At 40.4% G+C, this 21324-nt stretch overlaps 6 protein-coding genes and 1 non-coding gene across 8 annotated transcripts; 5 read left to right on the top strand and 2 right to left on the bottom strand.

The window, feature by feature from the left end:
• Positions 1-556: 556 nt before the first annotated feature.
• LOC102714695 lies at positions 557-3149 on the bottom strand. Its single transcript, XM_006645431.3, has 5 exons — positions 2990-3149; positions 2720-2868; positions 2127-2208; positions 1963-2048; positions 557-1078 (listed from the first exon to the last, which is right to left on the bottom strand). The coding sequence occupies exons 1-5, from the start codon at positions 3032-3034 to the stop codon at positions 826-828; spliced, it is 615 nt and encodes a 204-aa protein (XP_006645494.1). The 5' UTR covers positions 3035-3149; the 3' UTR covers positions 557-825.
• Positions 3150-3396: 247 nt separating this feature from the next.
• On the top strand, positions 3397-4913 carry LOC102714421 (ubiquitin fusion degradation protein 1 homolog). The gene is made up of 6 exons (XM_015838264.2): positions 3397-3505; positions 3702-3804; positions 3897-3929; positions 4028-4149; positions 4253-4383; positions 4471-4913. Exons 1-6 carry the CDS (start codon positions 3503-3505, stop codon positions 4907-4909), a joined length of 831 nt encoding a protein of 276 aa, XP_015693750.2. The 5' UTR covers positions 3397-3502; the 3' UTR covers positions 4910-4913.
• A 1605-nt stretch (positions 4914-6518) lies between these two features.
• LOC102714590 (actin-related protein 5) lies at positions 6519-12507 on the top strand. Its single transcript, XM_040520044.1, has 12 exons — positions 6519-6755; positions 6864-6934; positions 7489-7613; positions 8145-8186; positions 8898-9000; positions 9103-9212; positions 9820-9929; positions 10014-10104; positions 10262-10693; positions 10855-10973; positions 11410-11752; positions 11877-12507. The coding sequence occupies exons 1-12, from the start codon at positions 6655-6657 to the stop codon at positions 12372-12374; spliced, it is 2145 nt and encodes a 714-aa protein (XP_040375978.1). The 5' UTR covers positions 6519-6654; the 3' UTR covers positions 12375-12507.
• A 206-nt stretch (positions 12508-12713) lies between these two features.
• Positions 12714-12794, top strand: TRNAL-CAG. Its single transcript has one exon. It is a non-coding gene; the product is annotated as a tRNA-Leu (tRNA).
• A 392-nt stretch (positions 12795-13186) lies between these two features.
• On the top strand, positions 13187-15132 carry LOC102714322. Its single transcript, XM_006643686.3, has 4 exons — positions 13187-13343; positions 13584-13880; positions 14041-14661; positions 14749-15132. Exons 1-4 carry the CDS (start codon positions 13277-13279, stop codon positions 14778-14780), a joined length of 1017 nt encoding a protein of 338 aa, XP_006643749.1. The 5' UTR covers positions 13187-13276; the 3' UTR covers positions 14781-15132.
• Positions 15133-15182: 50 nt separating this feature from the next.
• On the bottom strand, positions 15183-17341 carry LOC102714045 (glucose-induced degradation protein 4 homolog). Of its 2 annotated transcripts, none has more exons than XM_040526624.1 (8): positions 17225-17341; positions 16665-16726; positions 16414-16557; positions 16153-16226; positions 15971-16025; positions 15825-15881; positions 15607-15734; positions 15183-15514 (listed from the first exon to the last, which is right to left on the bottom strand). In XM_040526624.1, exons 1-8 carry the CDS (start codon positions 17274-17276, stop codon positions 15436-15438), a joined length of 651 nt encoding a protein of 216 aa, XP_040382558.1. In that variant the 5' UTR covers positions 17277-17341; the 3' UTR covers positions 15183-15435. The 2 variants fall into 2 exon arrangements, with proteins under 2 accessions (XP_040382558.1, XP_040382554.1); XM_040526620.1 differs by having other exon boundaries at positions 15825-15887; positions 17225-17340.
• Positions 17342-19020: 1679 nt separating this feature from the next.
• On the top strand, positions 19021-21077 carry LOC102713774 (thylakoid lumenal 15 kDa protein 1, chloroplastic). The gene is made up of 7 exons (XM_006643684.3): positions 19021-19310; positions 19408-19503; positions 19701-19773; positions 19897-19958; positions 20329-20410; positions 20665-20725; positions 20845-21077. The coding sequence occupies exons 1-7, from the start codon at positions 19134-19136 to the stop codon at positions 20894-20896; spliced, it is 603 nt and encodes a 200-aa protein (XP_006643747.1). The 5' UTR covers positions 19021-19133; the 3' UTR covers positions 20897-21077.
• The last annotated feature ends 247 nt before the right edge of the window (positions 21078-21324 follow it).

The raw sequence follows: 21324 nt of genomic DNA, 5'->3' as shown, positions 1-21324 counted from the left end.
TTCATATTTGTGGATGTTTCTTGCTTTCTCAAGCACTACCCATCATTTCCATCTCCTAATGAGATGAATGCAAGCAAATCTGCACGTATGCAAATCATATGAGATGAAACAATGTTTCGTTTATATTTATACTTATAAGTCAAAATTTAAATTTTCGGTCTTAAATTTAGAGTTAGTTTTGGAATTTTTCTCATTGAAGTTTATTTCTAGTCTCTGAGCTAAAACACACGTATCAAAGGTTTATTTACAATTTATTTTTTTTCATAAATATACAGTTTAGCATTTTCAAAAGTATGAAAACAGCAATGGGCTCCCATCATTTTGCATTTTTCTTTTGCTTTTAAACCAAAATTTAAATTTTAGAAGTTAATTTATAGTTTTTTATCGTATTTTATTTTACAGCATTTGCTTTTGAATTGCTATGAACACATTAAAAAGCTTTACCCACAAAATATTTATACGTTGCTAATAAGCCGTTTCACCTTTTCTTATAAGTTGGGAGTTCACATCTCAATCCAATCCAGGTCCAGCAGATACTCAGGATGCAGTACCGTAACGCAAGCAATATGTTAAGCACGGCCAAAATTGTAATTCTCATTTGCTGAAGAATCTTACATCTTACAAAGTAATGGAGTAAACAACAGAACAAGTAAAGGAGAACGGTAGAAACCAAGTTTAAGCTAGGACAAACATGTCACTGAAAATAACTACTGTTACCATCTCCCTATATATAACTCAAGAAACATGACAAGATGCCCAATCAGATACAGAGTACAAATCGGTACGAGTGAAAGTCTTGGCTATGCTAAGTCACTAGCTTGAATCTCATTTTGATTTCCTTTGCCTGAGAAGATTCCAGTCAAGCTTTTCACGCTTGTTTGACTTGTGAGACCCACGGCCATTGCTTTGCGAAGCTGACTCACTGTCAACACTCTTACCTGTGGTCTTGGGCTGCCTATGAGACGACGGTGTTTCCATGTCAAGTTCAGGCTGCTTCCTCTTTAGTTCATTCACAGATATGCTTTCTGAACCATCAATGTTGAAGTCACTAAATCTTGTTCTTGATACGCCATCCGTTCTGCATTTCCATTATAAAAAGGATCATGTGAGAATTTAGTACATACAAGCTATTCAAAGGCCTTAAAATTACATATGTCGAATAAAAATTATACATCCAACTATTCAATTGCCTCCCAATAATTTTGAGTAGCTTCCATACGCAATTTCATGAAACGTACAGATGAAAGTGTTCACCTGGTGAATATTGTGTTCAACTGTTCATAAGACTACACCTTGTGTGGCATAGTAGTGATTTGTTAAATCGTTCATCTGATTGAATTGAACCTGATTATGCCATGCGTCTGTAAAATAAATTAAGGGCTTTTTGGTGGCAAACATGTATGCATTATAGGTTTTCATGTCATTAAGCAGGAAATGTTCAAATGACCTTCCAATTTTGATTCTCTGAATATGTTGATTCATCCATCAGTTCTCGTTTGTGAATATACAGCAACACATAAGTTGCAGGATACTTTTAGCAAATATGTTAACTACAGCAATACATCAACAATATATGAACTGCCCAGAGCAAGCTATCAGTAGACAGGCTAATGACAAATGGCAACTATGCGTCCAAAATTAGCCCAAGCACAAGTATAATTTTAACAAATCAATCACTTCGAATCTAGACTTCTACCTTCTACCGATGGATGACTCATCTTTTATGAGGTTGAGGTGTACTAAAGGATCATTAATAACCTCAATTACTGGCAACTCTACAAGAGCTTCAGGCCCTTCTGCCTTAAGACATGCAATTCAAACATCACAAGTCAAAACTAAATAATTCTTAGCAGAATCAAGATATGAATCCTAGCATTATGGCCATTTATTCATAACAGATGTCATTGCTAATCTAAGATAACAACAGCTACAATAAAGAAAAGGAGCTGGTCTATAGCTAACCTGCTGGGATTTGCACCATATTGATGATAATTACTAGGCGAAGCTGACTGTGATTGGCGACCACCAGTTGCCTCTTGAGTTAATTTCTACAGGTCTAGGTTTGTGTAAGGAAAACAATAACATTGCAACCACAAGATGTAAAAAGAACAATCTTATAAGCTCACATCAATGGATGGATTAAAATTCTGGAATGACATTCGACCCTTCACAGCTCCAGGGTGTGGATTACCCTCCATGATAACTATGCTGAAGAAGGAATTAGTATTGGTTCAGTCTACAGTCTACACTGACAGATTGAATCTAATATAAACAAAGCTGATTATAACAAAGGCTGTGTGTCCAAACTAGACCAGAAAAAGTATATTCACTTGACAACGTCATACATGTAAAATGCATGTTTATCTTATTAGTGTGCAGTGCTATGGTTTGAAAAGCATAAAGTATCATTTGTATTTTCTAAATTCGGTGTAGTTAGGTAAGAAGTAAATTGCATAAGGGTATTACTAGACTATCTCATCTAACAAGCGTTGCAATCCAAAGAAGCACAATCTTCAACGAGTTACCCCAAGTGATGATTCAATCAATCTTATACTACTTAATAACTCAAAATATATCTCCGATTCTTTCTAGCAGCTTGTAATTATAGTACAGAAAGCATCTCATGCTATTCTAGAGCCAAAACCTCTCTCTAATAGCATCCTAAAAGCACTAAGTCAGCAAGAACGATAAAAAAACACTAAGATTTCAACCCCCATACCACTTCCTAGCGACTCTAACAGACGAGCCAGGACCTCCACTAGCCACCGTCACCTCCTCCGCCGCCGCCGCCGCCGTCGCCGCCTCCACCTCCACTTCCACCCCCGGCTTCTCCTCGATCTTCTGTGCAACAGCCGCACGCTGCATAAACTGCAGCACACCACACACACACACAAACACAAAATCAAAATCAAAATCAAAATCAAAATCAGACAAGCAAACAAGACATGTGAATGGAAGAGGCGGCATTCCAGGGGACCCTCCCCCTCACCTTCAGGTTCCTCAGGGTGCTCGAGAGCTCCCGCTTCGCCGCCATCGTCGCCCCGCTCCTCGCTCACCCGTCGGCCCCCTCCACTCTCTCCCCCACTGATCTAGGGTTAGGGTTTAGGTGGCTCGCGCCGCGGGGAGGAGGGCGGCGCACGAGGAGAGAGAGAGAAAGAGATCGGGTTCGAGTCGGACTCGGGCCTACCGCCACGGCGCGTCCTCCGAACCCGTTACCGTCACGGTGCGCGAGGTGCCATGCGGGCCCCACATGTCATACTCGGCGCAGCGGACTAGGACACGGTTTGCTGCACGTATACGAGCTAGATTCGTATAGCACAGTTTGTAAGCTTTATATACGAGAAGCCTTTCTCACCTCACCTGATACGTTGTTTTTGAAATTTTTGTTCAATTTGATTTGATTTGCTGTGTTCTTTATCTCTCGTCGCAAATCTAATTGAGAGATCTTCACACGATAAGAACGGCAAGAAAAAGGAAGAATTCAGTTCCTCAGTTCATCCAAATGGTATGTTAATTGATCAGAAATCATCTTTTAATTTAAGCATTTGTTTTTCTCTTCTAGTCTTTTATGTTCTTGTTAGCAAAACCAATCTATCGTTCTTGCATACATGCCTCATGCTAATTCTTGATTCAAACAAATAGGTTTTAGACAGCGCTTCGTTTAATCTAATTGTTGGTGTGTTGAATTCATTCGTGTGCAGGATTTCGAGGAGTATCTGGAGTTGCAGTCAGAGACGTTCGCGCAACTGTACCGCTGCTTGCCGATCTCGCCTCTGAACGCGGACGACAACGGCGGCAACAGGGGTAAATTAATCTTTCATTAGATTCTCAATTCCTTGTAAGTTTTCTGAATATTACGACTTGTTGCTGATGATAATTTACTCTGTATTTTGCAGTCATAATGCCTCAGTCTGCGCTTGATAGGCTCGGTAAGTTCCCAAAATCTTCAGTAAAAACGATCTTTTCGCACTTGATGATCTACTTAATTAGTTGGTTACTCATGTTTTTGCTTGTGGTTGATTCCCAGGGTATCTGCACATCGAGTACCCGATGCAATTCCAGATTCAGAACGCCAACACGCTGCAGGCCTCGCACTGCGGCGTGCTCGAGTTCACCGCCGACGAGGGCTTCGTCCACATCCCGGCCATGGTTAGTGCTACTCTCCATAAAAGAATCAACTTAGCTTGGCCAGATGCGAATTCAAAGATGACATAAACTGATTATCTTTTTTATATCTCTGAAAATATTTCAGATGATGGAGCACCTGGGCCTGAAAGAGAGTGATCTCGTGCTGCTGCAAAGCACGTCGCTCCCTAGGGCCACCTTCGTCAAGCTGCGGCCTCACACGAATCGATTCTTCAACGTATCCGACAAAAAATACTTGTAAGTATAATTCTGATGAAAAAACTATTTTTCTGTATACATGTGCGTTCGTTGACACGTGCTGTGATATGTATGTTCGTCGTGCAGGCTGGAGCACAGCCTCAGCAAGTACGTGTGCCTGACGACCGGCGAGACGATCGCCGTGACGGCGACGGCGGCGACGAGGGAGGGGACGTACTACCTCGACGTGGTGGAGACGCGGCCAGCCAACGCCGTGTGCACCATCGAGACGGACTGCGAGGTGGAGTTCGAGCTGGCCCTCGCCCACGCGCACCCCGTGGCGGAGTTGGGCGCCGCCATGCAGGTTGAGGACGACGCGCCGGCCCGGTTCACCGGCGCCGCGATGCGGATGGACGGCAAGCCGGTGGAGGAGGAGGCGAAGAAGGCGATGACGCCGTCTTCAGCGGCGGCGGACGCGAGGCCCAAGACGGGGCTCCAGTTTGGCCCCTCGGTGCCTGCCAATAGCGTCAATGAAGATGATGGTGGCAAGCGCTTCACCGGGAAGAAACATTCTCTTTACGATTGATCGAGATGAACAAATGAGTTTTTTTTAATGATGAAAACGTTTGTATCTTTGCTGATTTTGGTACGATTCTCGTGAATTTTCTAACGAACATCAAACATCGGATTGATTGAGATATAAAACGAAGTATGTTATACATACGATGCTTTCCGTACTACCGTTGTAGGATGACGGCCCAACATGTACGTGCGCTGTGCACGCCACGCTCCGTCCGTCCACGCCAACGCGTGCGTCCGTCTATTTGTACGCTAGATCATTGATCGTACGTACAACAATATCCGATAAAAAAATAGGATCAATTGAGACGAAGATAATGGGAGTTTTATGAAAACATTGTCATGTTTCATGGTTCACAGATTTTGGTACGATTCTAGTAAATTTCTAACGAGCATCAAAACGTCTATTTAGGATTGATTGAGATGAAAAAAAATAGGATTGATTGAGATGGAAATAATGGGAGTTTTAGGAAAACGTTTGTATCTCTGATGGTTCGCTGATTTTGGTATTATTACTGTAAATTTCCAACGAGCATCAAACATTTGTTCATGTTTTTTGTGGTGAAATATTTATTTAACTTATTAGAGCAGGTAGGGTATAAGCCAGATATAAGCATATTTTAAAGAGATAAGAGGGGAGATAGAAGGAAGGTGGGCTATTAATTTGTAGGCAACTGTATACGGACTCCCAAAATGTGTATATGATATGTGGGACTATATATTGATGTTTTATAGGTAACTATTGTATAGATTGGCTATTAGATTGACTATAGATGAATTAGAGCCAGTAGTTGGCTATGCTATTGAACTTGCTCTTAGTGGTTTTCAGACAACATTCACCTGCTGTCTGTTTACGGATGTGTTTGGTCAGATTTTTCTCTTCTCTCCAACCCTAAGTGAAGGTTGCTAGCAATGAAAGGAGAGAAAAAACGTAAAACTATGCAAATTTAAGCTAGTTGAAATGCAATCTTTAGAACAACATGATTTCTGGAGGAATTTTGTATGATTTAAGTTATAGGGCTCCTTTGAAAAGGGGATTTTATAGGACTTACACTCTTTTATAGGATTTATTTGAATGGTAAGATTGGTTTAACTTTAACAAACTTCCTTTAGAATCTTATACTCGTTTGAGTTGTAGTATAAGTTATAGAGCTCCTTTTGAAAAGGGGGATTTTATAGGACTTCCACTCTTTCATAGGATTTATTTGAATTGTAGGATTTGTTTAACAAAATTTCTTTAGAATCTTATGTTTTTACCGTTTTGTCACTCATACATTCTCATGAACAAACGTACTTTTTCGAATTGACTCATTCTCATGAACTAACGTACTTTTCGAATTGACTCATCGTTAGAAACGGAACTACCCCAATTTTTCTGGGTAATACGACCCGATGAAATTCCTAAAATCTCTAGGACAATCCGTAGATTCCTATGATATGCTATCATCGGATGATACGACCTGACGATATTTTCGATTCACTTCGCCTATTTCAACTAGTAGTAATATATGATCCAAAGGATGCAATAAGAATTAGGAGTACATCGCAGGGGCTTTTGCGCAAACAATCCACCCCTCTTCTCCCCTCGCGATCTCTCGCTCTCGACGAGAACACCTCGGCGCAGCGAAGAGGGAGCCAAAAAAATAAAAATAAAAATTACCGAAAGCTCCCAAACCCCTCTCCCCCTCCTCCGTCTCCGCCTCCGCCTCCGCCTCCGGCGAGGCAGCTCCCGCGCGGCCGCCACCGGCTGACATGTCGCGGGTGTACCGCCCCGAGCGGGAGACCGACTTCGCCAGCTTCCCGCACGCCACCCCCATCGTCATCGACAACGGCGCCTCCACCTTCCGCATCGGGTACGACGGCCGCCCCGGAAACCTTCCTCCCCCCCGAACCCTAACCCTAGCAGCGCTTCCGGATGGGTTCAGTGGTGACGAGGTGGTTTGCTCTCTGTCTCCGTGCAGGTGGGCCGGTGAGGAGGAGCCGCGCGTCGCCTTCCGCAACATCGTGCAGAGGCCGCGGCACCGCAGCTCTGGTACGCCGCATTGCGCTTAGGATTTAGGAATGCTGAATGATATCGTATTTGGTGGTTGGGTACTGTACGTTTTCAGAAGTTCAGTGAATCAGTGACGTTTCGTTATAATTGTGTGCTGTTTGTGAAAATTTATTTTGTTTTGACACACGGAAACTGGGTGGAGCATGTAAATTGTGTGTATCATCATCCCGTGCTAGGCCCTTTTCGGAACTCAGAATTTACTCGATTGCAATGGGAACTAAACTGCTCTTGTCAATTTCATGTGAAATTTCTACGTTCCAATCAGCTTCAATTTTAAAACGCTTTCAGCGATTTCATGCTATTTTACTCATTTTCTTAAGTGCTGTGAGTAATTCTGAGGGAAAAAAAAATCAAACTCAGATGCCTTAGTGCTATCATTATGTTTGTGCAACTGCACTGTAACGTTAATGCTTGTATGAATGTACCATTGAGGAACTCAACCATGCATGGTTATTCCTCGTGTAAATCTATTATAACAGGGTTTGACAAAGTCTGATAATTCAACTGATTGCGAGTTGTTTTCTATGATGCAGGTGAAACTGTCACAGTTGTTGGGGACACTGATCCTGCTTTGATGAAATATTTTGATTGCACACGATCATCAATTCGATCACCATTTGATGATGACGTTGTCTACCAATTCGAGTACATGGAATATGTTAGTTTACTTAGTTATTCCTATGAAACGATCTTAACTTTTTTCTTTGAATCGTCAGCAAGATCTATAGTTGGTTTGTTACTACATATGATTAGCTTGAACTGATCAGTCTGGTCTGTCATCTTTGATTTGGAATACAGTCTTAATATGTTCGTTAATTGCTAAGCTCACCAGAATAACGCATATGAAACATTTAAGAATAAGATATGTGTGTCACCTGTGGTTGTGAGATGTATTTAACTGATACCGAGAAAAACTTTGCCTGAAGTTAAAAACGCCTAATTGAAACTTGCTTCTATGAGTATAAGCTCTATTCTACAGCTAATGAATGATAGTCTCTTTCATAGTTCACATATTCTTTTATGGCACTATATGCCGATGCATATTATTATGTTTCACAGAGCACCACATGATTGCTTACTTCAGAGAGTCGATGTTTGCACTCCAGTCTTTAAAGCCTGTGTAACAAGCATGTTTTAAGTATTTGTTTACCTTTTACTTGACCTGGTATTGTTGCTGTCTGGGTTGCAGATTCTTGACTATGGTTTTGATCGATTAGGTGCCACTTCAGAGGTAAATTGCACTCTGCCATCATCTGTACTATGAATGCATTCCAAATGCAGTTAATTTTTGTCATCCCTGGTTTGATAGCTTTGCTTTACTTTGCACTTGATGCATAAGTAAACTAGTAAATGTGGGGTAGTCCCTGTTGAATAAAAAAGGATGAAATTTTGGGGGTTCTTATATATGCCAATTCTATGTATAAGTGAAGGGCGTAATGATTGATTGAGACTGCAGAGTGTTTGTTAAAACTTGATTTTAGCACGCGTGTTTCAAAATGGCCAGATGATTTTGGGTTCAGAATTAAGTTTGTTAGGAGTATATTGAATAGTTACACAGTTGGCGTTCCCAAGTTGAACATAGTGCTTCAAAATATTTGGGGAATTCCAGTTGCAGGTTCTCAGCCTCTAAAACAGGCAAGTTAGTGAATTGCATATTAAGCATATTCATCTTAGACATGTGACGGGCATGGGCAATTATTATCAATAAGTTTCTTCTCCTTTCCAGTGTGTGGTAGGTGACAGTGAAAAAACAACCCAGGAATAGCTGTCATTCCTGAACAGCCTTTTCTCATTAGTTTCATATAGTTCTAACAGAAATGGTTATGTGTCTTTGGTTATATAGTAATATATTTGTAGCCTCCTTTGACCTTAAAATTTTCTGGTTCCCTCATAAACTATTGGTTTGTTTCATGCTGCTGAAAGTAACATTTATGCTGGGCAGGTGGGCCATCCCATTCTTATGACAGAGTGTGAATGCAATCCATCCTTTTCTCGAGCCAGAATGTCAGAACTACTTTTTGAGACATATGGCGTGCCATCCATTGGTAGTGATACCTGCTATCTTTATGTGCAATTGTTATCAACTGCACCCAGTAGTTTTGAAGTAAAAATGGCAATGCTAAATGTGTTTCTTATGTGAATTTCAGCTTTTGGCATCGATGATGCATTTAGTTACAAGTACAATCAGAAACTTGGAAATTGTGGAGAAGATGGCCTGGCCATTTCGTGTGAACACGGAACATGCCATGTTGTTCCAGTAAGTTTTTGTCGTTGGACATGCCTTCCTCTTAACTTTGTGCGCCACAAAATCCTTTGGCATTGCATTCTCATTATCTTGTCAGATGTTCAGAAAATTAATGCAGTATGTGTGTGAAGAACACAGTATTGTTGAATGCATTGTAGACTCTGAAACTCTGGTCGGATAATCTGTAACAGGTAATACTATATAACAGTATAACATGCTAAATAAACTAAAAAAACAGAGAGCGATAATGCCCTTAATCTAGATTGTTTGCTCATGGGTATCTGAAGTCGGGATGTATTTTCTTGATCTCCAGACACAGCATGTTGCTTTCTTTCCATCTAATTCTGTGAGACTGATGCTTCCAGACTACTATGTTGGTAAAACTGTTCCTCCATATTATGAGTATTGTGTGTTTGAGATTAGGCTTACTTTTGCATGGTAGACTGCATATAATTCTTCCAAGTTAGACTATTCTTTGGTGTATTTTTCTTATTGTTGTCATGATCCCTGAAACGATAAATAAACATCTTTTTGTTGTATTCTGAAACAAAATCTTCTTTCATTCCCACATATGTATACCAAATTTCCAATTAATTCTTTGTTGTGGATATGTATTCAGTTCTTAAAGGGACAACCTGTGTTGGGGGCATGCTGTAGAACCAACATTGGTGGGTTTCACATTACAGATTTACTGAGGCAGCTCCTCTCTCTAAAATATCCCTATCACAGGTTGGTGCCAGCAGCATATTTCTGAAGTGCTTCATGCTATTTCCCCCCTACCATGTCTAACTGTTGCCGTTTTACATTGAATAGTGCAAGCATTACATGGGAAAAGGCTGAAGAGTTGAAGAAGGAACATTGTTACATAGCCCTTGATTATATGTCAGAGTTGCAGATATTTAAGGTGAGAAACTTTTATGTACCGTTTATTTTCTTACCAATGTAAAAATATCCAATTCCAGTTCATCCAAAGAATGCAGAAGGCTTTTCTATTGAATGCACGGTTCTTACATTTCTAGCTCATTCTTTGAACACTATGAATTGATTGCTCCACTTTGCAGAACAATAAGGAAGAAGCTGAAGAAAAAACTAGGTATTGGCAGCTACCGTGGGTCCCACCACCTATAGAGGAACCACCATCTGAGGAAGAGCTGGCAAGAAAAGCAGCTTTGAAGGAAAAGGCTGGCCAGCGTTTACGAGAAATGGCTGCTGCAAAAAGGTCTCAGAAGATAGCAGAACTTGAAAAGCAGATTTCTTATTTGGAGGAGCTAATGGAGCAACTTGATGGAGCCGAGGAAGAAGAAGCAACAGCTATTCTAGGTAGATCTGGCTATCTTTCCCAACAGGAAATCAAATCTGCTATTTTGAAAGCAACACAGTCCTTACGGAAGGCAAAGGGGGAGACCAATGGTAATGAAGATAAAACAGATGCTTCTGCGGCTGATAAATATCCACTTGTGAATGTCCCAGATGAGACATTGACACCAGAGCAGGTTTGTTTGTCCATTTATCATCTATAGCAAAGGGGTTTTTGCTTGTGTGTTTTTAGGGGCTCTTTTGCAGCTGTGTAACCTGAGCACACATCTATTACACCAAGTTTAGAGATTCTCATGTTTCAACTATTTATTTTTACTTTACTTCCATATACTTTCAGTTAAAAGAGAAGAAGAAACAGATACTACTCAAAACCACAACAGAGGGCCGAATGCGTGCCAAGCAGAGACGTGCTGAGGAGGAAGCATTGAGGGAGAAGCAAGAAGAAGAGAGGCGTTTGTAAGTTTCGATATCCGAGTCTGAAATTTATCATCCATATTGCCCTCATACTTTATTTGCGTTCAGCACTTCAGCTTAAGATCTTCCTTTCTCAAATTTCAAGTACACTTGGTTGTTTACAAAATTAGTTATTTCAGAGCCATTCTTTACTTTTGTTCTTGTGATGCACTCTGCTGATAAAAACCCTGAATCCAGGCATATTTTGCAATTCGAAACAATGTTTAATTTACTATTCTAGCAGACTCATATCACTGAGCTACATGAGTTTTTGAGCTACATATCAATGAAATATACACCCTGTAAAAGGCAACAGATTATTCTCAAATTATCAATGAAATCACCCTGTAAAAGGTGGTAAATTATTCTTAAATCTATCAGATATTTGCCAGGTGCTCTATATGCTGCTTTTATAATCTGTTTTTATTTGAATATGCAGGGAGAACCCAGAGTTATACCTTGAAGAGCTCCGTGCTCGATACTCGGAACTTTCTGATAAGGTTGATCAAAGGAAGCGGCAGAAACTTAACGGTGGTAAGACCAATGGTAATCATAATTCATCTGGTGGTGTAGGCCGTGGGGAACGTCTTAATGCAGCCCAGAAAGAAAGGATGCGGCTGCTCACTTCTGCTGCATTTGATCGGGGGAAAGGTGAGGACACTTTTGGAACGAGAGATGAAGATTGGTTAGTGTACAAAAAAATGAGCAAAGATAATGATGATGACGATGATGGGAATGATGATGATGAATCAGAACTTGCTCGAATTGCTTCTAAGATCCAGGTAAGATCACATGTTCAAGGCTGCAAGCTATCTTGGTTGTGAGTTGTAGTGGCTGTTTTTTCTTGCTTAGATTTCATTATTCAGTAGTTTCTTTTACAATCATATTTGATGCTTCCTTGTGCAGGAGATGGACCCTACATTTGTGAACAAAACTGAAGCTGTTCAACAGACTCCAGAGCCTCCTAAGGTTCGGACTCTTACAGCAGAAGATTACAGAATTTCCATTGGGATCGAGCGATTCCGCTGCCCTGAAATATTGTTCCAGCCTGGTATGATAGGAATCGACCAGGCTGGCATCGATGAGATGGTCAGCATTTCACTTAGGAGACTAATGGAGGACGAGTCTGTCAAGGAGCGCCTTTGCCAGTCCATCCTTGTCACTGGAGGGTGTTCTCTGATCCCTGGCATGATCCCTCGGCTGGAATCTGGAATCCGGCAGTTTCGGCCATACCTAACACCCCTGAAGCTTGTAAGAGCAGCTGACCCCCTTTTAGATGCATGGAAGGGCGCTGCTGCCTTTGCAGCTTCCAGCAAGTTTGGGAGACATACCTTCAGCTTAGCAGATTATAGAGAGCATGGAGAAAATTTGTTTCATCGGTACAATATTGTTTACTCATTGTAGTATCTTTACTTCTTTAGCAGTATTAGCTAACATGAGTATGCTGACACGTATTGTTGTTACATATTTGTGAACAAACATCATATTTACCAAAGGCAATTTATTGACAGCCAATAGCAGTAAACAGCTTTGCAGCGACTCAGTGTTCAGCGTAATTTTCCCGTGGAATTTGTTGTTTATTATGTTTATTGAGTCGTTAGCTTTAGAAATTTTTGATGCAACAGCCCGCATATTATGGAGAGCGGGTAAGACTCCTCCAGAACTTTTGGTTCGGATGTTTCAAAGTTTTTGTTGACATGAAGGATATTTCTTGTAAATTGTCGGTAATCGCATATCAGAAACGTCAAGATGGCCGAGTTGGTCTAAGGCGCCAGTTTCAGGTACTGGTCCGAAAGGGCATGGGTTCGAATCCCATTCTTGACAAGAAAAATTTTAAATTTTCTCCGTTTCCTCACTGAAACTCAAATTTCCTGAAGCTCCGTTTCCTCCCTGAAGCTCAAATTTCCTGAAGCTCCGTTTCCTCACTGAAACTCAAATTTCCTGAAGCATTTTGATCGAAAATCTTCTCAAACCTGCTCAGTTCAAAACCGTTCTGCACATGCACGATGCATATGCCCTTTACATTTTTCAGCAGCTGCTCTAAACAAACACATGGAGCTCGTTTATGATCTGCCCCTACACATGAGATGGCTCCAAGAATGTGGTGGCCTCCTTCCAACCACCAAACACCCCCCAGAATAGCTTGCCAAAACTTAACCGACCTACCAGAATTTAGCCCCTGTCACCACTATTAACTCAGAAATGGCTCCCTCAGGGTTGCCAACTTTAGGATAAGACTCCATTTCTTCCCTCAGCAGCTCCTCCCAAAGCTCTTGGATTTGGTTCTGTTCTTGCTTGCGCAAATCATGAACGAAATCAGAAAACTGAAGCGCGGGATCAGCACCAAACGAGGTGACCACCCCGTCCAAAATGGTAAAAGATTCACCGGTCTCTGTTCTTCTCTTCTTATCTGAAAATTCACCATTCCTGCATGTTATATAATTTCTCGTGATATTTCGATCTTATGAGAATGTTTTAGCCTATAAATGTGTTTCAGATAATTCTTCTGGGAAGTACACATGCTGGGATGTTCAGTGCTGAAATGTTGCTAGAAGTAAAATGAACATGCTTGATTGACATTCTCCTTAGCATCTCAGAGCTTGAACATTGCAGGCCAAAATCCATTCGATGAATGGGAGGAGCAACAACGATACTGGCCTTCACCACGGGCACCGCCAGTGAGCCCGATGGGATCACCACGGACCCCAAATGGGAGCCAGAAGAAGCCGGTTCTAGGCAAGGTGAAGAGCAAGGCTAAGAAATGGATGCACCTGCTGCATCACAAGAAGAAGCCTATGCAGGAGGACATGATGTGGACCCCCAGGGCAGGACCCAGTGCGGAAGACAGCAGCAGCAAGGAGCACAATGACACCGACCATGGATCACCAAGCACAGCTCAACAACATTCCTGTATGTCGTCAGAACATTGCATAGCATTGGACAATCTGTTAGTTGAAATGAAAAAATGTCACCATATCTTCAGTTAAATTTGGCCAGGTTATCAATCCTAGAATGGCTTTATTATGACGAAGAGTAATACATGTTTTTTTTTTCATATGAAATGTGGCAGGTGAATCAGTGCGTGTACCTGAGGTATACATGGAAGCATCACCAAGGCAAAATTCGCCACTTCCAAGCCCAACTACACACAAGGAACAACCATACTTCAAGGTCAGCAGCAGGTTTGAGTCAGAAATGAAGGAAGCCAATGAAATGCTTCGGGAATCAAAGCAGCTCCGTGTCAACACAACCAAACAGAAGACTGTAACATTTGCACCAATTTTGGAACAGGGGCCAACACCAGTAAAAAATGAATGGAACAGCAAAGAACTGTCAGAAACAGCATCCGAGATATTCAGTAATGCATATGCTATAGTCTATAAGGCTGTCCTCAGGATGGTATCTATAATCCAAGACACAATAGCAACATATAATATTGACAGAAGGAAAATGTTAGAGAAGATCATATCATTCAATAGGTACCTGATGCTGAAGCTGGAACCTGGAGAAGGTGATAACGTACTCTCAGAAGTCATTACTGAGGCTGTCCTCGATCTGTTTGATGCCTGGTGCGAGAATGTAGAGATGCCTTTGGTACAGAGGGCAAAGGAAGTATCTTCTTGGTTTGTGCCGAAAAGGAGAGAAGAGTTACCTCCTGTTCCACTGTCTACCAATCCTTGTGTGTATGAAGGTAAGCTTCACTGAGCGTGCAAGGGTAGTCCTATCCGCAGAAAATTATTATAGAAATTAGCAATAACTTGAAGCCTGTGCAATGCAGATGCAGAAGAATTTTACTCATTAGACAATTGACTGTCTTGAAGCACGAGATCAAGGCTCTATGAAACAACATAAGTAGAGAGATGTACCTTACAATGTGAACACCGGAGGCGAAGATGGAATGCTTGCCCCAAGTAAACTTTGTTCATAGAATTGCATTATACCTTACAGTGGCTGCTTGTGAAACCAAAAGGAGGTACCTGTGGCTGTGTACCAGAAACTAATGTACAAGGTTTCAATTTTAAGTATCTCTTCAGTTAAAGCACAGTATCTTGACCATATAAGATATTACATTCACAATCAGTGACAACAAATTCCACGATGTAGGCAATACAGAAATATTGAAGCAAAAAAAATCATCGACTGCAGAACCAAAATCACTCTGGAAAGAACGATACATTTCTTTAAACGAGCAACGAGCCTGACATTCATGTCTTATTGTTTTGGATATAACCATACCATGATTAGCACAAAAAGAAATACAAGTAGATTCAAACTTCAAACTAGAAAGTTTGACAGCTTATATTCATATTACAAAGACTAAAATACATAATTGTTTAGTCTTGCTCCAAACCACCGTTACAAACATGCCATCTCAGCTCTTTTAATAGGACACCATTCAGAAATTTGAGTTCAGTACACACGTTGTGTATATTAACATCGAAGCACTCTAATGGCAACAGGCCTGTCACTGCAGCTCATAGGACGAAAAGGTAAATCCAGAATCTTTCTCATTGGTACACTTCAGTTCAAGCTTCTGAAATGGACTGCAAATTGAGAGAGCAGGGCATATTTATATCAACTGAATTCCTCCATGGAATATAGTTGTAACATCGCAGCAAAAAGTGGTAGTGATTACCTGCTGTTTGGATCGTAATAAAACCCACTAATGGAACCATCGCTACATGAAAAGCAGACATAGTAGAAACCAGCTATGGTCAATCCGCAGTCCACTCCAACATTGACAAAGTACTGCTCTTTCCATCTCTACGTGTAGCATCAGAATAATGCTTAGTTGTAATAGCTTTGTATTTTAATATGTGATGCATGTACATGAAAACTCAGATGGTGCAGTACCATGAATATGTAAGCATAATTGCTGAGGTCCAAGGACTTTCCACCATCTGTCTCAATCTGACTCTGGAAAAACATAAGTGAGGAATGTATCCTAAAATATTGCCATATCATGGTGACTGATAACATGAAGTTAGGCAACAAAATACCAGAAGAGGCGTGAACGATGGGAACTTGGACCAGTGTCTAATATCATCCTCTGGGCTACAAAAGCAGAAGTAGGAGTAATGTTTCATGAGTAAATTTGAATTGTTTATCCTGCACTTGGACATCTATAAAAAAACAAGTACACGATAATATAAGCTCAAAATATAAATAGTTAAATACTCACGATGCCTCCCACTTGCCAGTGAAGAATGTATAATTTTTAGCATCCACTATCTCCCCCTCCCAGAATGTTACCACCTATGGAAATTATTTGCAAATTGCAACACAAATCAAATAATAATACCAAGAAGTAAAAAAGTAGCAAATTTTACAATTCTATTGAATAAGTTGTTTGCGTAGTTGAATATACGAATGTTTTCTCAGTGAACAACTTTGACATATGAAGTTTAAAGAGCCAAAGTAGAAGAAGAAGCAAGTTACTCACGGGTGTATCAGCCAAGGGAACATTAAGTGCTTCCATTGTTCCACATAAATAACCCTGTTCAAGATCACAGCCATGGATACGCACATTAACTTTCCAAGCTTCATCCTTTTGTATATTAGAGACATTCTGGGTTCCAGCAAAACACTGAAAGAAAGATACAAGCATATGTTCAGTTCCACAATTCATACTAATATGATATATGAAGATTCAATAATTAGTCAAGTTTCAAATAACAGCACAAAAAGACTTACTCTTCCAGCACTTAAGAGGGAACAGCTAGGAGGTGACGGATGCCCGGCATTTGCATCTTGACCTGCAACATTTTAATCAGTATAGCACATATTGGCATGGTGGGGTATGTATTGCAGGAAACTCATTACATGCAGATAACTAATGAATTTCCAATTTCCAATTGCAGGTGAACAACACAACAATTGGCTATCTAGGAGGCCTCCTGAAACACAACAGCACTTCACCCAAAGTTGCAAGCAACATAGAATCTACAATTATTTTCCATCCTATTTACAAAAAACATCCTAGTTATCCAAAGCACAAAGATGCATCGCATGAGTGGCCAGAAATTATAGCAACTCAAGTAGACATCATCAAAGCCAAAAATCTGTACCAAATCGCATCCACACCCACACATACCAATCTATATTACTAACAAACCTTTCAAATTGGATTAAGCCCCAGAAAGCACACGATTAGATCTAAGACTGGGATGGCAAACCAAATTAAGGGGGGTCGCAGTCGCGCATAGCACAGAGAAAGACGGTAGGGGCGAGGAGGTGAAGGGGGGGGGGCGAACCTGAGGAGGTCTGGGAGGAAGGGGTTGCGGTGTCGACCACCCTCACCGGCATCCTCGGCGGCGGCGAGGAGGCTGGCTCGATGATTCTAGAAAGAAAAGAGAGGCGGTTCGGTGCGCTGAGACTGGAGGATGGGGCCCACCGTTGTGTTCGTCAAGACCGAGTGAGAGCACATTACAGAGAACACCCTATCAGAAAGATTAATTGAAGTACTCCCCCACCAAAATAAGATTATTTTCGCCACTTGTTATTGTGCCAAATTAAGTTGATCTTGGATTTTGAGCGATTATTATATTGAAGTTTATATAAATAGAAGACAAATGGTATTATGATTTACTATAAATAGAGATAATCTAGTTATTTTAGTTTTGTATTTGTACATATAAGATGTGAAAAATAAAGTTGTTTTTGGACAAATTGGACATTAGCTACTCCCTCCGTTACTAAATGTTTGACGTCGTTGACTTTTATATATACGTTCGATCATTCGTCTCATTTAAAAAATTTACATAATAATTATTTTTTATATTATTTTATTTATTGTTAAATATATTTTTATGTATATATAGCCTTACATATTTTTAAAAAATTAAATAATACAAATGGTCAAATCTATATAAAATAGTCAACGACACCAAACATTTAGTGATGGACGGAGGTAGTATTTGAGAGCGGGAGAGAAGTTATGGCTCTTTTTTTCAACACGGTGACTAATTAAGTATTGACTATAAACAATTTATAAATAAATTAATATGATTTATAACTTTTTATATGTTTTTGAGAAAAACATATGATTTTTAACAATTTGATAAATATGTGAGTAAAAAAATGAAAGAGCAGAATTTAGCGAGAGGGAGAAAGGGATGCACTTAAGACACTATTTCTCTTTATTATAGATGAGTGCTCGGAAATCTTCTCGCAAAATCATCACCGACTGTGAAATAGTTCTATCTTAACATACGGGATAAAATTTGAGTGGTGCATATAGTGTGTTCAATACGAGTAGGTTATATCTTAGTAAAATTATGACTCTACACACTTTCCCTGATACTAAAAATTCCGAGATGTAGTATGAAATAACAGGATATTTCCTTTCTAAAAACATGAACATCATAGCCATTGCCGGAAAAGGGAAACCTTTTTTTTTTCCACAAACAGCCATAAGAGCGTATATATATAAGAGATGTCTAAAATTGATCTCTAAAATAAAAATTTAGAAATTAGACTAAAAAATATATCTCAGGTTACCAAATACATTCCTTATATTCACCCATACCTAAATTTACCTCAAATATATCCTAAATTTGGGGTAGAAATACGAGTTCCTAGTACAAGTTATTCATTTTTATATTTCTGTTATAGGAGTGTGTAATTTTTATGTACACTATTTTTTTAAGATGAACCCAGCACAAGATTTTCGATAGTAAAAATATTAACATTCTTTTAGAGAGGCCGTAGGCACGTAAGCAAGCGGATATATTTTTTCATTTAAGAAGGTACCCCCTGAAATTTAATTATGTATACGATTCAAATTTTTCACACCAAAATATAAACATTTGTACTCTAAATTCTGCCACAATGATCCTCCAGTAACCAATTAGATACTTGAAATGATTAAAAAGAGAATCTACTCAATTTAAAATTTAATAATAAAATAAATAAACATAATATTTTGATTAAAACCTTTAGTATTTACTAACCAACCTAAAATAATGGAGGCAGTAGATCATATGTTGAAAAACAATTTTCTTCTATTTATGGGAGAAATAGTGGCTCTGAGTAGCTGACGTGGCGACAAGCGATTGGCCGCTTGAGCAAGCACCCCACAAACAGATAAGCCGGATAAACACAACGTCCCTAAGAAACCGTCTCCGACCACCGGCCGGAGAGCATCAAGAATCGACGGCGATCATGGCCACCACCATCCTGGGCAGCCTCAAGCTCACGCCATCCCCACCGCCCTCCGTCGCTGCCGGCGCCTCGGCAACGCCCGGTCGCTCCTCCCTGTATTTCCACCTCGCCAACGCCGGCGCCGCCGCGCTCGTCGCGGCCTCGCTCCTCGTCGCCGACCCGGCTCTGGCCTTCAAGGTTCGTCGGCGATTATCTCGCTTGAAAATATTGGTGCTCAGCTGCTCATGGTATCGCCGCTGATTGATTCGGTTGGGCTGTGTCCGTCTGTGTGCAGGGAGGAGGCCCGTACGGGCAGCAGGTGACGCGGGGGCAGGACCTCACCGGCAAGGACTTCAGTGGCCAGACGCTCATCAGGCAGGACTTCAAGACGGTACTCCGATCGTGCCCCTTGCCTTCTGTTTCAGTTCTTACGCTTGGATTCGATCAGGTTTCTAAGGATGATGACTATCCTTCTGGGGGAATGGCAAGAAAGTTCTGAACTTTTTTTATGTTCAGAAGAGCATCTGAATTATTAGGGTCCTTTGCAATGCAAGGTTATGTGAATTCTTGCTCTGTTTTTTGCTGCAGTCCATACTGAGGCAAGCGAACTTCAAAGGCGCGAAGCTGCTCGGCGCGAGCTTCTTTGATGCAGACCTGACAGGTTGTGAAATTTTCTGCCTTTTCATTCCAGCAGATCCGTCCAGACGTTAAGTTCTGAAAAGGCAAACTGATGTTTTGGTTTGAGTTGTATTTATTATTGAGAGGTTTCTGATGATAAATTCAGGTGCTGATCTCTCCGATGCTGATCTTAGAGGAGCAGACTTCTCACTGGCAAATGTAACCAAGGTACATATTGCTCAAAGAAAAGCATTAGTGACAGCAAGCTTGAAATCATCTTCTATTTGTTCAGTGACCAACTTACCATTGATTGCATCAGACATCTATTGTTCAGAAAGCCTGAATCTTCTTTTGCTTTTTACTAGTTATACCAGGAGAACATTGGTAGTAGCAATTTGGCATCATTGCTGCGAACAAGCTTATGTTTCATAACAGAATCGGTCATTATCAAAAATATTCATTTTGTTCAGAAATTCATAGCATCAGTTTGGACAATCAATTGCAAAACACAAGCCTAGTTTGCTGGACGAATAATTTGTTAGCTTTGCATAACGTGGTGACAATCGTGTGATAGGGTTCCTCTCGCATCATTTTGCAGGTAAATTTGACAAATGCCAACTTGGAAGGGGCACTTGCCACAGGAAACACGACCTTCAAAGGATCCAACATATATGGAGCAGGCAAGTTACTGTTTCTGTCTCTCTGATGGCCATGCCAAACTAAATGATTCTCATTTTTCCTCAGTTTGTGTGATCAATGGCAAATTTTAGACTCTCTCGGTGATTTCTTACTCATGTGCAAATGTTTCTACAGAGTTTCAGGAACAATTTTGATTTTGTCAGATGCTACCTAGAATTGCACTACAACTGAATCGATTATCATTTCATAGGATCATCAAACATGTAACTTTTTTAACTTTTTTTCGGCCTTCCAGATTTTACAGATGTTCCACTCCGAGACGATCAACGAGAATACCTCTGCAAAGTTGCTGATGGGTAAGTAACCAGTGCTGCAATATGCACAGTTGCACACAGCGATAGGTATCATTACATTTATTTTGTCTGTGTCTAAATGACATTGATCCCAGTACTTCCAATTTAATTTGTTTCACTAGGGTCAATCCAACCACTGGAAACGCCACAAAGGAGACTCTTTTCTGCAAGTGAAGAACAATATCTATAGAGAGGAAGAGACTCGGTAGAGTTCAGGGTGCTGATTAAGTTAGTTACTGAATAGTACTGGTATCTTGCCGTCATTTTCTCTCTTTTTTCCCCAAGTGCAGAGAGAAGTACACAATTAGATGACATGAATAAATATGCAAATAATAAATAAAAAAGATTGAAATGACTCTGAGTAAATGGTCATATGTAATGTGACACATATTTGACTGTTTGGTTTCCTTTCCAGGAAAAAGCTGAGAAATACTAGTATTAAGGACACATTCTAATTCACCTAGGGATTTTGGATTTTCACGGAACGTTTCTCAAACTCTTGAACGGGATGTTTCGCGCAAAAGTTTTTTATATTAAAGTATCTGATTTGATACTTCTGAAATATGATTTTCGCTTCATAGTAGTCAATTTGGTGATTCAAC

This window comes from Oryza brachyantha, chromosome 1, assembly GCF_000231095.2.
Source record: "Oryza brachyantha chromosome 1, ObraRS2, whole genome shotgun sequence".
Classification (NCBI taxonomy): Eukaryota; Viridiplantae; Streptophyta; class Magnoliopsida; order Poales; family Poaceae; genus Oryza; species Oryza brachyantha.
Note: the sequence above shows the minus strand (reverse complement) of the source record. Positions and strands in the feature narration are given on the sequence as shown.